At 48.6% G+C, this 16,607-nt stretch overlaps 1 protein-coding gene across 1 annotated transcript in view; it reads left to right on the forward strand.

Annotated features, from left to right (window-relative positions):
- Window positions 1-2,535: 2,535 nt before the first annotated feature.
- LOC307079604 (forkhead box protein J3-like) overlaps window positions 2,536-16,607 on the forward strand; it is a gene marked incomplete at both ends in the record, with an annotated part of 44,805 nt that continues 30,733 nt past the window's right edge. Inside the window, 1 exon segment of the mRNA XM_079742041.1 lies at window positions 2,536-3,060. Coding sequence (XP_079598167.1) covers window positions 2,536-3,060 — 525 coding nt within the window.

The following is a 16,607-nucleotide window of genomic DNA, read 5'->3' on the forward strand; positions in this document are numbered from 1 at the left end:
GTCTGGATATACGCTGCTGTGCTGGAATGCGTCCTTAGAAGGAGTTAGTTAAAAAGTTGTTTGATCAATTCCTTCCCATTTGCCACCCATCATTTCCTGGTAAATGCCATTGAAAGGGTTGTGTGGGTAATCACATTTTTGGCGAGTAGGGCACCCAAAAGTTGCACCCATTGCTCATACAATGACTGGGGGATCGATCCCGAGCGACGAACGAAACAACAACACAATCGGATTAAAAATGTTTGCTCCAAACTTTCCAACCGAGTCCTGCTGCTTGTGCGATCGTATCAGTCAGTAGGTCCCAAACTCTCCCTTGTCTGCCATGATGAAACATTCAGTGAGTGCACGCCACCACAGGGTGCGCATGGAAAGGCTGACGACCCATGGGCCCCGGAGCCTCACTGAAAAAAAACGGATTTGAACCTCTCCACCCTCCCGATGTTAACGCTGCGCTCTACCAATCGAGATAAAACGCATGATTGGAAACCCAAATAAAACAGTGTTTGGGGTCTACTGACCATGGGGGCTGAATATCGGAGACCATGTTTCACGATGTAGGTGCGTCGCTAATGCAAGTTAAAATAGACGTTTATACGGATGTTTCGGACGCCGTTTTGCGATTTTTGCTCTGTGACATTTATTGGGGACTAGAGTGCAACCGCTTTCACCCCTCCGACATTCCGGGCTATTCTTGGGTGGAGTATGGCTTTAAAGTATTTCACACAAGTCTCCTTACAACCCCCACCCCCACCAACCCACCCGGCCCACCCCAGCCCTGCCTCCTTCCAAGTGGTCCTCCCAGTCCAGATGACCCATGCCGGCCCAACCTCAACCAGCAAGTCCAACTGCAGGGGGGGGGGGGGGGGGGGGGGGCTGACCTTCTTTTTTTGTTAAGGCTAGAGGGAATAGAGGTCTGGGAGGTTGAGTGTTGGGGGGCGGTGAGCGTGGAATTGACAGGAGAGTGAGACATGACGGTGGGGAGAATATGGGTTGTTTGGGGGTGGGGCGCGAGGTTGCAGAGGGGAGTCGAAGGGAAGTTCATCTTTTTGGAAGAAAAAAAAAGTGGGACAAATGTTTCAGCGCCTCCTGCAGAGGCTTAGAACTCCCCCCCCCCCCCCCCCCCCCCTCACTCTTCCACGGCCCCCCTAACGCTTCCACATCCCCCCCCCCCTGCCCGCCCGCCAACGCCAGCACCCTCACCTCTGTTTGGCAGACGTTCGTGAAAACAATTCCCCAGATTTTAGTCACTCCACAGATCCAATTCCCGTTTCCACTGTAGAGGGGGGAAACCAGAGTGACAGGAAGAGACAGAACAGAGAGACTGAGAGAGAGAGAGAGAGCACAAAGACAGCGGAAACAAAGACAGAGAAAGAGAGAGAGACAGACAGAGAGACAGTTAGAGTGAGACAGAGAGAGAGAGAGAGAGAACACAAACAGAGGAAACAAAGACAGAGAAAGAGAGAGAGACAGACAGAGAGACAGTTAGAGTGAGACAGAGAGAGAGAGAGAAAGAACACAAACAGAGGAAACAAAGACAGAGAAAGAGAGAGAGACAGACAGACAGAGAGACAGTTAGAGTGAGACAGAGAGAGAGAGAACACAAACAGAGGAAACAAAGACAGAGAAAGAGAGAGAGACAGACAGAGAGACAGTTAGAGTGAGACAGAGAGAGAGAGAGAGAGAGAGAACACAAACAGAGGAAACAAAGACAGAGAAAGAGAGAGAGACAGACAGAGAGACAGTTAGAGAGAGACAGAGAGATAGTTAGAGAGAGACAGACAGAGAGAGAGTTTTAGATACCCGGTCCGGATGGCTGGCGAGGTTGTGTAGTATTAATATCTCATGAAGGCTGTAGCTCACCACGCCGTGTTGCTCCGCGTTGTGCGGCGTTGTGCTTGGTTGTGTGTTGCAGCGGCTGAATGAACGACTCGACAACATGCGGCGAGGAAGGAGTCGGCCTTCATCCTCCTCTTCCTCGGTGAATTCCCCAGATGCTTTGGCCCGCCGAGAGATGGAACGGACCGGAAAGTGTGAGGCCCACGGAACGACTCGTACTCTGTTTTATATCTGTGTTTTTTTAAAGATGGAAAATAGTTGCTGTTTGTGTCTATTTCGGAGCTCCGTGCTCGGTAGTATCGATTGATAAAGTTACAAGGATACCCTGAATGAGTTCTGCAAGTCTAATTTTAGACTCACGAATCCCTGCGTGGTGGAAGACACATGCCAAATTGAAACGTTTTATTTGAATGAGATAAACAGATGGAATAAACAAGCCTCTCTCTATGTCTCTCTATCTTTCTTTCCCTCTCTCTCTCTCTTTTCCAGACGTGAACCAGGGGCAAGGCATTACAGCAAATCCTCTGTGAATCAACGTCTCCTCCTCCTCCAGCTCTGCCACCTCCCCTCCCCCGACCTTGTCTTCCTCCTCCTCCTCACACCAGAGACTCCTTCCCGTGTGACCCTCTCCCTCTCCCTTCTCCCCCCCCCCCCCCCCTCCCACCCGATCCCTCCCACCCCCTCCTCCCCCTCTCCAGGATGACCTCTGAACTGGAGAGCAGCCTCACCTCCATGGACTGGCTCCCCCAGCTCAGCATGAGGTCGGCCCTCCAGAAGGCCGACGCCGGCAACCACCACCACCACCACAACCATCACCATCACCACGGCAACCACCCGCATCCCCTCCTCCACCACCACCACCACCACCACCACAACCTCCACCACCCTGGGCACCTCCAACATGGACACCAGCAGCAGCACCAGCAGCACCAGCAGCACCAGCAGCAGCAGCAGCAACAGGCGCTGGTGCACAGCGTCGCGGTTGCCACGGCGCCGGTGGCGATGGCGGGGAAGAAGGGCGGGGTCCAGCTGGAGCCCGGGGCCACGCTGGACCCCGAGGAGGCGGCCACGCAGCACCGCGACGGCAAGCCGCCCTACAGCTACGCCAGCCTCATCACGTTCGCCATCAACGGCTCGGCGCGCAAGAGGATGACCCTCAGTGAGATCTACCAGTGGATCTGCGACAACTTTCCCTACTACCGGGAGGCGGGCAGCGGCTGGAAGGTAGGGCCCCCCGCCGCGCAGGGGAAGCACTGTGTTTATTGTGGTGAGGACGGAGAGAGAGGCATTGAGAGAGAGGAAGATGGATGTATTTGGAATGGGAAGGAGATGGAGGTGGAGGAAGAGAGAGGGGAAGAGAGAGAGAGATAGAGAGAAAGAAATAGAGAGAGAGCCTTATTTTGAATTTGAAGGAGGCAGTGGGTTGAGAGACAGAGAGGGGAAGGGCGAGAGACATAAATTGGGAGAGAGAGTTGGACAGAAAGCGAGTGAGACATCGAGCGAGAGAAAAAGAGAGAAAGAGGTAGCCTTATCGTGAATACGAAGGTGAAGGATGTGGAGTTGAGAGCGAGAGCAGAAGAGAGAGGCAGTGGAATTGGCCTGTGACAGAAAGTGAGTGAGTGAGAGAGTGATGGAAAGGGAGAGAGAGAGATTGAGATTTCTATGGAAATTGGGATGTGGAATTCGGCTAATGCTTCGCCGTGTAGCCGGGCTAATGATGAAAACCAAACCCCGCGCGGCGCACAGCAAACCTTTTCTTGGAGCCGAGGGTTTTGATTGACAGATGCCTGCCGTCTGCTTCAGACGACGTTATTAAATCCCTATGTAAATCTTGCCATGAGAAATCCCAGGCAATAAGAGCAGGAAGAGCCCGCCATGTTATTGGAGATAGATGAATGGTTCCCCACGGTTGTGTCTGGGGACTTCTCTACCTTATTAGTGAAGAAGGAGACCGACGGCGCGTCTCTCTCTCCCTCTGTCTGTCTCTTTCCCCGCTCTCTCTCTCTTCCTCTCACTCTCTGGCTCTCACTCTCTCTCAATTGCTCTGTGTCTCTCTCTCTGGGTCTCTGTTTCTCATTCTCCTCTCTCTCTCTCTCTCTCTCTCTCTCTCTCTCTCTTTCTCTACTGACAACCGTCAAGAGGCTGCAAACTATCGCCCATTTTATCTATGGCACATTTTCCCCCAAACAAGATGCTTTTTTCCTCTCTCTCTCCCTCTCACTCTCTCTCCCTCTCGTTATTTTTTCTCCCTTTTTTTTTGCCAAATCTGTCCTCCCTATATTCTCTCCTATTTTACCATTCCTATTTTCCTTCCTCCCCTCTCTCTCTCTCTCTCTCTCTCTCTCTCCCTCTGTCTCTGTCTCTGTCTCTGTCTCTCTCTCTCCCTCTCCAACCCTACCTCTGGATGTCTCTCTATCTCTCTGTCTCCTTCCTTTCACGACTAACCTGTGCTGGCTCCCCATCTGTAATCTTCCATGCACGCTTCCCGCTCCACCGCTACGCCTGCCAGCGCCTCAGACGAGCGCGGCGGCGGCGGCGGCGGCGGCGGCGGCGGCGGCGGCGGCGGCGGCGGTGGCGGCGGCGGTACGAGCCAGCACTCACCTGGCAGGGCTTCAGACCTGCGTGTGGAGGCTCAGCAAATGAGTTTGCCTTTCAGTGGGGAAGCTGGTTAGGAACGTGGAGAGACCCTCCATGCTGGGTCCCTGTGTAGCCCCAACGGGCTGCTGCTGCCATTGGCTGTTGTGGCATCTAATCATGTGACCCCCCCCCATCTGTTGTTTTGGTTACTGTGTAACTGATTATCGGAAGAGTGATATTGTTATTTTTTTGGGGTGGATTTCTTTTTTTGCACATTGCTGAGTTTCGTCTTGCTCACCTGAGGACAAGCTTTGAGAGTGCAGAGCGATCAGTGACACACGCAGTTGATATTCCCCTAGCACGAGGTGCGATAAAAGCATGCGTGTTGTGTCTTACTGCATTGCTATCAATCAATCAACGTCCTTTATTTAACCAGGTAAAAAATCATTGAGATTCAAATCTATTTTCCAAGAATGACCTGGCCAAGAAGCCAGCACTATGATAAAATAAGCACAATCAACAATATGCTCTACATCTGTTCAATATTTGACATGACAGAGAAAACTGTTTTGGGGTTTTGCTGAACGGCTTCTCGATTTGTGTGTGCGTTGTCGATTAGTAATCCTGGCGTTTCAATCACAACATTTACAAATGTTGAAAAAAATCATACAATCATACGAACACAACTGCGCAGAGGGTGTCAAACAAAGACGTCCATCAAACCTCTAATAACCCAAACAGACGTACGGGACGGTGCTTTCCCTTGGTATCCATGGAACCTATCGGAGCGCGTGGGACCGCAGCCGCCGCTGCCGCTCCACGTTTGACCCCACCGCGCGGGGGCGGGGTCAGAGCCAGAGCCAGCCCTGGCCCATCATTGGGGGGGGATGTTACGCAAGTCCGGTTCATTCCAGTTCAGGTGATTGCTGTCAGCTGTGCGCGCTAGCACGCCGACAAAGAGCGCAGAGAGGTTGTCTGGCTGTCGTCGGTGATGACAGTTTGCCCGCACACACACACACACACACACACACCGGATACAAACACACACAATACACACACAGACAGACACACACACACTGCATGTACAAGCTTTAAAAGGCCTTTCTTTCTCGCTTGTCTGATTGCACACTTTTGTCTGATTGCGAGTCATACGAAAGATGTTCAGAGAGAAGAAATGTTATACATCCCCCCAACATCCCCCCGCATCCCTATTCTACATGAATGAAGATTACACGCTAAGCTATTATACTCCTCTATACACACACACACACACACACGGTCCACATTCATTCGTGTACGCGCACACACACATGGACATAACCCTTCAACCTATATTCCATTTGAGTATACACACCCTTTGACACAGACATACACACACACAAACAGCTGAACACACACACACAGATAGACTTCCACTTACGTACGTGCGAAGTCTACAGATTGCATATCGACTGCTCAGCAGGCGAGTGGACTGGTGAGACAGCAAGAGACAGAGAGAGAGAGAGAGAGAGAGAGAGAGAGAGAGAGAGAGAGAGAGAGAGAGAGAGAGAGAGAGAGAGACGGAGAGATGAAGGGAGAGACACAGTGATACAGTGACAGAGTGGGAAAAAGAGATAGAGGAAGAGTGAAAGAAAGAGAGAAAGAGGGCGGGGATGAGAGGTGAAATTGCAGAGGGAGGGGGGGGAGGAGAGAGAGAGAGAGAGTGAGAGTAGAAGAGTAGGAGATGGGAGGAGAGGAGGAATGAGGAAAGGTAGAAGAGAAGACAGAGAGGTAGAGGAGACGGAGAGGGAAGAGAGGGAGAGGAGAGAAGAGGGAGGAGAGGAGAAGGGGGTGAGGAGGAAAGGAGAGGACACAGTGAAGGAGAGGAGGGGAGAGGAGACAGAGAGAGGAGATAGAGAGAGAGAAGATGGAGAGGGAGGAAAGAAGATGAGAGGAGAGGAGGGGACACAGAGAAGGAGAGGAGGGGATAGGAAAGGAAAGGGAGAGGAGACGGAGAGAGAGGAGACGGAGACAGAGAGGGAGGAGAGGAGAGGGAGGAGAGGAGGGGAGAGGAAAGGAGAGTATTACTATCCTACACACGCACTCTGTCTGCTCTGTATGATAATGTGAGAGTGCAGCAACGGTAGAGTTGAAACCAGGACAACACACACACACACACACACACACACACACACACACACACACACACACACACACACACACACACACACACACACACCCACACAGACACAGCCATATTCATATGTGATACACACCTATATACACGCTACATTCAGCACCCGCTCACACGTACATTGATTAAATCAGAACAAACACACGCACACACACACACTCTCAGACACACATACACACACACACACGCACGCACCCACGCACACACGCACACCACACACATACACACACAGATGTTCAGAAACACATACACACACACATACCACACACACATACCATACCACACTCATAAACAATACATGTCCATACACACTAACTCACTCACTCACTCACTCACTCCCCCTCACACACTTTGGCAGACTTTTGTCACGGACACTCAATCACACACGCACACGCACACACACACACACACACACACACACACACACACACACACACACACACACAAACAAAGCACGTCGGGCACTCCTGTGCCCATTAGCAGCAGCCGTCCATCCCGCCTTAATAATCAGCGGGCTCGTCAAGGTCGTGGGACCGCCGTCACCGTGGCGACTCCATAGGAGAGAGGGCTCTCGGCGCGAGGGGTCATGACGAGTGGCTGAGTGGGTTTCTCTAGCGGAGGAAGTAGCGGATGTAGTCGGAGGAGTCGCCGCGCGATCCAGGCTAGCATGTCGGACACGTCAGAAATGATTTATTATTGTTGGAAATGGCGAATGTATCTAATAACGCTGTACGTGTGTTTATTTAAAAAGATGGACAACTGATGTCCTGCACGGCCCTATGGGATATCAACCAAAAACCATCGGTGGACCTTGAAATGACGCCAAATCTAGGTACCTAGTGAGGTTTCATCCTACTGAACCGGGGCGGTCCTGCACCACCGTGATACGTACATCAACCCCTAACAGCCTTGCAATGGAGACACGACCATTGATGACTCTTGATCAGTGATGAGTCTCACCTGGACCTGGTCCTGTTGAGACCATGTAGTCTCACCTGGTCCTGTTGAGACCATGTAGTCTCACCTGGTCCTGTTGAGACCATGTAGTCTCACCTGGACCTGGTCCTGTTGAGACCATGTAGTCTCACCTGGACCTGGTCCTGTTGAGACCACCTGAATATAGTCTCACCTGGACCTGGTCCTGTTGAGACCATGTAGTTTCACCTGGACCTGGTCCTGTTGAGACCATGTAGTCTCACCTGGTCCTGGTGCTGTTGAGACCATGTAGTCTCACCTGGTCCTGTTGAGACCATGTAGTCTCACCTGGTCCTGTTGAGACCATGTAGTCTCACCTGGTCCTGGTCCTGTTGAGACCATGTAGTCTCACCTGGACCTGGTCCTGTTGAGACCATGTAGTCTCACCTGGTCCTGGTGCTGTTGAGACCATGTAGTCTCACCTGGTCCTGTTGAGACCATGTAGTCTCACCTGGTCCTGTTGAGACCATGTAGTCTCACCTGGTCCTGGTCCTGTTGAGACCATGTAGTCTCACCTGGTCCTGTTGAGACCATGTAGTCTCACCTGGTCCTGGTCCTGTTGAGACCATGTAGTCTCACCTGGTCCTGTTGAGACCATGTAGTCTCACCTGGACCTGGTCCTGTTGAGACCATGTAGTCTCACCTGGTCCTGGTCCTGTTGAGACCATGTAGTCTCACCTGGTCCTGGTCCACCTTGAGGACTCAGTCTTGAGTTTTTGCTGTACAATAAAAGTGTTTTATTTCCCTCCTTTTTAAAGACTACTTTTCCTTATGTGATGGATATATATATATGCAGGTTTATGGATAAATTGGGGTATTGGAGTGAAGTATCAAAAAGTCAAAAAGTACCAAAAATATCACTGAGATAAGGTGATTTGATTTTCCTGTCTTTTTGACAATTTAATGTTTGAGCTCGCAGCCCTAATATTAATGTTCCCACTCCTTGATGCATTCCCTAAAGGTTGATTATAGCACAATAAAGACGTTGAATGAGGGAAAGATATATAGTCATTAAAAAATAGTAAACAAACCATTAGTGATCATGTCGATTAAATGCCAGAATACAACTGTATATGAGCGTACTTTCACAACAGCAGCAACGCAGACCCATTCCATTGTTTTTGAAGTGAAGTGAATTAAAACCCGTTCAACCACAGACTGGGATTCAGATAGCTAGTTACTGCGGCGGCTCTGTGATGTGATGAGGCCTTAGCACAATGCTAGCCATTGTTTCACCTGGCGCTCTGACCTGCGGCCCCTGGTTTCCCAGGCCCTCTCGGCCCTCTCACACCCACGTGTTCCTCCGCTCTAACCACCGCGGCGCCCCTCAAAACGCCGTCATAACCATGAGCGCACACAAGACCCCTTTTCTTCTTCCTCCGTGCTTCTTTTCTTTCTCACTCGTTATACAAAAATATGAGGTCATGGTAGTAGAAGAGAAAAATAGAGCGAAAGCCAAAATATGTAAAGCATTTGGTGCAGGGCGGAAGAAAAAATACCATAGGCCTTGTAGGCTCCAGAAAGAAAGTGGTGTTTACTGCCTGGGAAACAGAGGTGACTAAGAGAAGCTTTCAGTCCTTGAGTTAGCTAGGAGTTAGAAACTCCTAGCTAACTCCTAGCTTAATATATACTGAATATATTATATTTATGTATAAATACAAATACAAAATACATAGCTATATGTGTACATAAATTAATTAGTTTATGGATTATTTTTTGTAAGAGACGTAGTAGTACAAGCAGTAGTGGTAGCAGTAGTGGATCGTAGTAGTAGTAGGGGTACTATTAGCAGTAAGTTAAACGATCCCTTATTATCCTTTTTTGGGGGCGATTCTTTCTCTGCTATTGACCCATCCGGGAGACGTTTTGCACACCCGGAGCAGCGGTCAGCCGCAGTGCAGCGAGTGCAGCACAACTACTACCCGTCCACATTTTTGTGTACCTGTCGCGATTCAAGCCGGCCACCCTCCAGTTACCGGCCCAACTCCTTAACCAGTAAGCCACAGTTGCCCCAAGTAATAGTAGTAGTAGCAGTAGTAGTAGAAGCAGCAGTAGCAGTAGTAGTTGTAGCAGCAGTAGCAGTAGTAGTAGTAGCAGTAGCGACGTTATGAGGTGACATTTCCTCTACCATTCCCCATCTCCAAAACGCTACACTCTGCCCTTGCGAGCGCTGGCGTGTCTGCCAGCCCTCGCCATGCCATTGACCTATGACCCTCCTCTCCCTGTCGCCACAGGCTAGCTTCCACATAGCTCGGCTTAATTGCCTGCAAATTAGCGCGGCTCTAATGTGACGCTGCAAAGGGCAAGTGCTGGCCTTCTGGCCCTCGGCAGAGCAAGGGATGTCACAGAGCATCACCTGATATATGGAGCGGCGCGCGGCTAACGCTATGCTAACATTATGCTAACTCGTAGCATTGACGTCGGCGCAACGGGAAAAGCTAGGGATGAGGAGAGGACGTAAAGTGGCTGGTGTGATGCCATCACAGGATGTATATAGGGGTCTCTGACGCCGGCCGTTGCCGTGGTTGCAGATGCCTCGCGGACTCTTTAGAGGATTGGAAAAATGTTCACTAACAACCTCATTCATATTTAGAACAGTTCCCGAAAGTAATGCTATTTAATAATGGATTTATCTGGGAGATTATGCACTTTTATATGTCAGATTTGTTTCTTCTTTTTTGTGTGTTTGCGTGTTTACTTGTGCCTTTAAATGCATGTGTGTGTGTGTGTCTGTGTGCATGTTGGCACTGGAATGTATTTTTTGGTGTGTGTGTGTGTGTATATTTGCATGTTGTGTGTTAGCGTGTGTGCATGTGTTTCTGTAATATGCATATATGTTTACACATATGTCAGTATGTGAGTGTCTCTGTGGGTGCGTGTGTGTGTCAGTAGTTGAGTGTGTATGTGTGTGTGTGTGTGTGCCTTTGTGCTTGTCTGTGTATGTCTGTGTATGTGTTTTGTGCGTGTGTCTGTGTCTGAGCATCTGTGTGTGTGTATGTGTGTGTGGTGACCGTGCTTGTGTGTGTGTATGTGATTCTGTGTGTGTGTGTGTGTGTGTGTGTGTGTGTGTGCGTGTGTCTGTGTGTGTGTCTGTTTGTGTGTGTGTCTGTCTCTTCCCAGCAGTGGATCCAGACATCATGTGTTTGCCTCTAGAGGAGAGCTGTGTGTTGGAGGGGGGGGTGATGATGCAAGCAGGCCAGATCCCCCCTGCAGGCTGAGAACACGCCTCACCCAACCCACCCCACTCACGCACACACCACACACGCACACGGACACACAGACACACACACAAACACGCCAATCACTCTAGGAACACACGTGTAGACGTAACATTTTCATCCCGACATACTAGGTTTACATGCACCAGCCTGTCCTGTCTGATTACCTTAGGCGTGTGTGTGTATGTGCGCATCTGTGAGTGTGTGTGCGTGTGCATGTGTGTGTGTTCGTGCTTCTGTGCATATATGTGTGTGAACATATCTGCATGTGTATATGTCTGTGTGTGCATATGTGTGTGCCTGTGTGTGTGTGTGTGTGTGTGCTCATGAGTGTGTGTGTGTGTGTGTGTGTATGTGTGCTTCTGTGTGTGTGTTTGTGCTGCCAGCCTAAGGGTCAGAAGCAATGGAATGCTTTTGAAGTGATTAAGTATTTTCAAGTTAGGGTAGGCAATTTATTTTAGAGGCATTTTTTGTCATATCTGTTGAGTTTATCTCAACATCCCGACAGCGATCAATAAATCAAATACTCTCTGTTGAAATGGACATGAAATACACAAGTCAGATTGTAATCGAAAAGAAAGATATCTTCGTCATCAATTCGTCTAATCAAAAACGTGTTTATTTTGAAATGTGCTTGTGGTGTGAAGGGGGCGTGGCTAGGCTTGGGCTACAGACGGGGGGGGGGGGGAGACCCAGCTGTGGCAGGGGAGCATAATGAGAAAGCAGGACATAAATACCGACTGTGTTGGGCTCCCTCTCTTACAGTGAGGTTCGGTCCTGGTTCGTACGATCATAGTGGATGATCGGGGGGGGGGGGGGGGGGGGGGGGGGGGGGGGGGGGGGGGGGGGGGGTTTGGATAGATCGTGAACGTCTTGTCGGTGCAGGTTGGCCGATCGTTGTCCCCTCCACCTCTGTACTAAAGACTCCCCGACAACGCTGATTGCTTCATTCAGGAACCTGATGAGTGGTAGTAGCCACCGACATTGCTGCAGTGCTTAAATCGACCAACAGTCAAACCTCCTCGCAAGCGTTTCTTCTAAACATGTGGAGGAGATAGCGTCCACCAGCCCAGTGGTATAGTGAGGGGTTTGGGCATTAATCTGTTAATCCCTCCTTTAAATTAAACGCAACTCGCTAAACTCCTGGCACGGAGTCGTTGCTCAATTACAGACGTGTCACGTGTTGCGGGCAATGACGTTTGATGTGAAAACACACAAACAACACATACACGCACACAAACACACAAACATCCCCACGCCCTCATACACACACACACACAACCATGTACACATACACACAAATACATATACACATACGCACACTCACATACACACACACACACACACGCATATACAGATACACACAACCACATACACATGCAAACACACACAACCACATACACACACATGTGCCCCCCCCCGCCCCCATACACACACCATTGCGCACAGCTATTAATTATACGTGTGCGCATTCAACACGGCACAAGCTTTTAATTACACACTAATCACTAATAGCAGTCTCAGTATTAAATTCTTAATTAAAAGCCAGGCATTTCCCCTGCTATCTCCATAAGGTTCTGGATGCCATCCAGGGCCCCTAGGATCCGTCTCCATCCACCGAGGGCCCCTAGCACGCGCTCCTCTACATGCTGCTAATAATAGGCTTGGGGCCCCTCTGGAGAGAGTAAGAAATTATAATGTACACGAAGTTTACCACCTTCAGACCCCTCAGCCCCCACAGGAGAGCGGACCGGGGCGCGGCGCGGCGCTGGTAATGGCTCCCCGCGTGACAGTTAAGAACTACCGCTTAATGGGGAATGCCTTATTTAATTATTTTTTTTTACCTACCGTTTTTTTTTTTGGTGGAGAATATAAAAAGTTTTGTTAATTAATGAAATGTTTTCCATGTTGGAACATTAGCCCGGAGTATACGGTGACTAAAGGGCGATGACCTTTTGGAGGTTCTCTGACCTTGTGATATCGTTATGTTGTGAAATGTGTATTATTGTGCAGTGGGTACATTCTCACCAACGTTACAGTATTAGTATTCAACAGCACTGATAGTAATTCATCATACTAATTGTTATAAATAGTATTATATACATAATAATGATTCATGCATGCAATTACTAGTATTCATGTAGCTAGCGTGATGCTATGCTAACTCTGCTGGAGCTCAGCCATTGTGATTGCAGCAACTATTTCTCTTGAGATACTTTGTACTACCATCAGCATGCATTCTAACGGCGTACTAACATGACCACGTGCACATTCTCAAGAATCTTAACAGCCTTTTGAATTTACATACACGTGCATAGGTGCACAACAATGTAAGTGGAGAAAAACACATAACACATATGCACTGCACACAAAATCTGTGTTCACATATTTTGGCATACGGCAGAATAAATTGCGTATTCACAGAGGCTGAAACCAACAAACACACACACCCACAGAAAAATCCACACTTGTATGTATGTACATTTATTCTATAGATGACTTGTGAAGCACTTCAGTGTGTGCGTGTGTGTGAGTGCCCTATGTGTGAGCGAGGTGCATGTAAGTGTGGCTGTAGGAACATAGGTGTGTGTGTCTGTCTGTGTGTGTGTGTGTGTGTGTGTTTGTGTGTGTGTGTTTGTGTGTGTACTTGTGTGAGGTTGCTATTCATCACACACACACTCACATGGGTTCACATGCCTTCATGCACACACATTCACACACACACACACACACACACACACACACACACACACACACACACACACACACACATGCATGCCAACACTTTCACGCTCACTTGTGTGTGTGTGTGTGTGTGTGTGTGTGTGTGTGTGTGTGTGTGTGTGTGTGTGTGTGCGTGTGTGTGTGTGTTTGTGCGCACACAGGTGAAGGGTCCATCAAGTGAGATGAATATGTATAAGACTTTGAAGCGGTGAATCCCGCCCTGACGCTGCAGCGACTGGCTGTCACTCCCCGCCTGCCAGGGTATAATGGGCCGCTTGGTGGATGTTCACAGACCCCGTTCTGAGCACCTCACTTCTGAGACACCTGTCCGTATGTAGGCATACCCCCACCCCCCCATATCCCCATCCAGACGCCGGCGATGGCTCTGTCTTTATTCTCTCTCTCGATCTCTCTCTCTCTCTCTCACTTGCGCTCTCTCTCGCCCGCTCTGTCTTTGTCTCTATTGTGCACCTCTCTCTCTCTGGCTCGCTCCCTCTATTTCTCTCTCTCTCTCTCTCTCTCTCTCTCTGTTGTTGCCGCTCTCTCTCCCTATCTGTCTCTCGTGCTCTCTCTCTCCCTCTCCCCTCGCTCGCTCTCTAGCTTAGTCTCCATTGTGCATCCCTCTCCCTCTCTCTCTCTCTCTCTCTCTCTCTCTCTATTGTCTGCCTCATGCACCTTGCTTCTCAACTTCACCCGTTCTTCAACTCCTCCCCCCCCTCAGCCCCCCTCAGCCCCCCCCCTCTCTGTGTCTCCCCCCATTAGCACTTCCCTCTTTGTTGCAGTGCAGAGTGAAGGTTAGGGGAAAGTTTCAGACTGCACACTTCCTCTCTCTGCTGTTTTGTATAAATCGTCCCCCCTCTCTCTTTCTTTCACTCTTCCTCTATCTCTTTTTCCCACTCTGTCACTGTATCACTCTCTCTCTCTCTCTCTCTCTGTTCCCTGATATTTGTTTTATTTGTCTCATTAATTCCCACAGAATTGATTAGATTAAATTATTTCTCAATAAATTTGAATACTTTGTACTGTTGAATAGGTGATTATTTTCTTGGATGAAACTGTGTGAAAGAGCTCACAAAAAAAGAAATGAAGAATTTAGCTTGGATAAATTTGCTTTGGATAAAAGATGACAAAAATTAAAACGAACAAGCAATTAATAATAACCTACAAAATCATTTGAGTTAGTGAGTTGGTTAGAGTGCCCTTTAATAGGTTAAGAATGCTGGTTAACTCGTCATGCCTCTCAGGCCCCGGACCCAGCTGTATATTATCTTCACTGTGCCTGCGTACGCTTTTTATCATTTGACGGAGATGTTGATGAAGACAGCTCTATCAGAAGGATATAACACTATGAAAGGTGACACACAGTTCAATAACTATATAGATACGGCAGTGATTGCAAGGCCGACGTCGATAAGTTCATGGCAAGCTGAGCTATCTTAGTGATGTTTTCCTGGGTACCGCTGTCTTCCCCTCCGTCCTGCTGTGTGTTCTCTAACTACAGCTCTAATGCCTCCGTGCTCAAGGGCATGGGAGGAGGGAGACATTGCTGCATTCTGCTCAGTGTGTGTGTGTGTGTGTGTGTGTGTGTGTGTGTGTGTGTGTGTGTGTGAGCCTGCGAGCAAGGATGTGTGTATGTGTGTGTGTGTGTGTGTGTGTGTGTGTGTGTGTGTGTGTGTGTGTGAATGTATAGTTTGTGTTTGTGTTTGCTGGTTCCAGAGTGTCTCCATCCAGCAGACTTGACCTTTGTGACCCCAGTGTCTCACCACAGAGACGGAGAGTGGGCGTCTCAGTCGGGGTTCTCTGCGACCTTCCCGGTCTTGATTCCGGGACACATACCCCATTTGAAAACAGAACGTTAAAAGGTTGTTTCACCTAAACCTTAAGCTACAAGGTGCAGCTAAACGGGTTACCATAGAAGTAATGGGGAGTTTCATTTAAATAATGCACAAGATGACATTGTATCTTACAATGACACTTTTTTAATATTGCACTGGGGTGCCATTTTGAGAAAAAAAGAATTTTAACAAGGTATACACCTGCCATTTAGTCTTCAGCTTTCTGCAGCTTTAAAGGACAACCCTAGGTTTGGTGATCATTACCGTTCCAGCTTGTTTGACTTAAACCTATGTTTATTTGTCCAAATTACATTGTGTCACTGAAGAGCTTTGAGTGTGAGTGCACCCTTACCACGAACAAACAATAGCATTAGCATTAGCACTTCCACCTTTTTGAATGAAGTGCTACTGCTAATGTTTACATTCGCGGTGAGGTGCGATCATGCTTGTTCAGCATTCTTTGTAACGGAAGATCTAGTGGATTGAGACTTGATGTTTTTAGCTTTGGTAGAAATTGTACAGAATGTGTGTTGGTTTGCTAAGAATGCTGCAGTTAGTTTAGAATGCTGGTCAATTAGTCAAGAGTGAAAGTCAGTTAGTTAATAATGCTAGGGTTAGATAGCATTATTAGTGCTTACTTTATATTATTACTTTTTAATAATTTGATTTAATAATACTTTTGCAGAAGTAGCATGTCTCTGAAGACAGCTCAGTCGGAGAGATGACTGCCTAACACCATATTATCCGTCCATACAATGTTATTTCAGGTTGCCCCTCAGTTGCCATGACCTAAATCTTAGCGACTACCCACTTACGTAACTCTAATCTACTCCATGTGACCCCGTTCCTGAGCGAATATGCACACACCATTACACACAGATGCACGTACACAGTCAACACACAAACACAACCACACACACACAGACAAGCACGCACGCACACACACACACACACACACACACACACACACACACACACACACACACACACACACACACACACACACACGTGGCTGCCAAACACTTCCTCTCTATTGCCTCAACCCTGACAGAGCATCTGCCGCTGGCTCCATCAGCATCACACACACACACAAACATACACACACACACACACACACACACACACACACACACACACACACACACACACACACAGGTTGACAGATACACAGCCACAGACACACAAACTGCAGTAGCAACTAACCTGGCTTTAACCTCGCTTATTTCATCCTTTTTTATCTTATCCTCTTTTACCTAATCTCTCCATCTC

The sequence above is a fragment of the Pollachius pollachius genome, assembly GCF_949987615.1.
Source record: "Pollachius pollachius genome assembly, chromosome: 8".
Taxonomy (NCBI): Eukaryota; Metazoa; Chordata; class Actinopteri; order Gadiformes; family Gadidae; genus Pollachius; species Pollachius pollachius.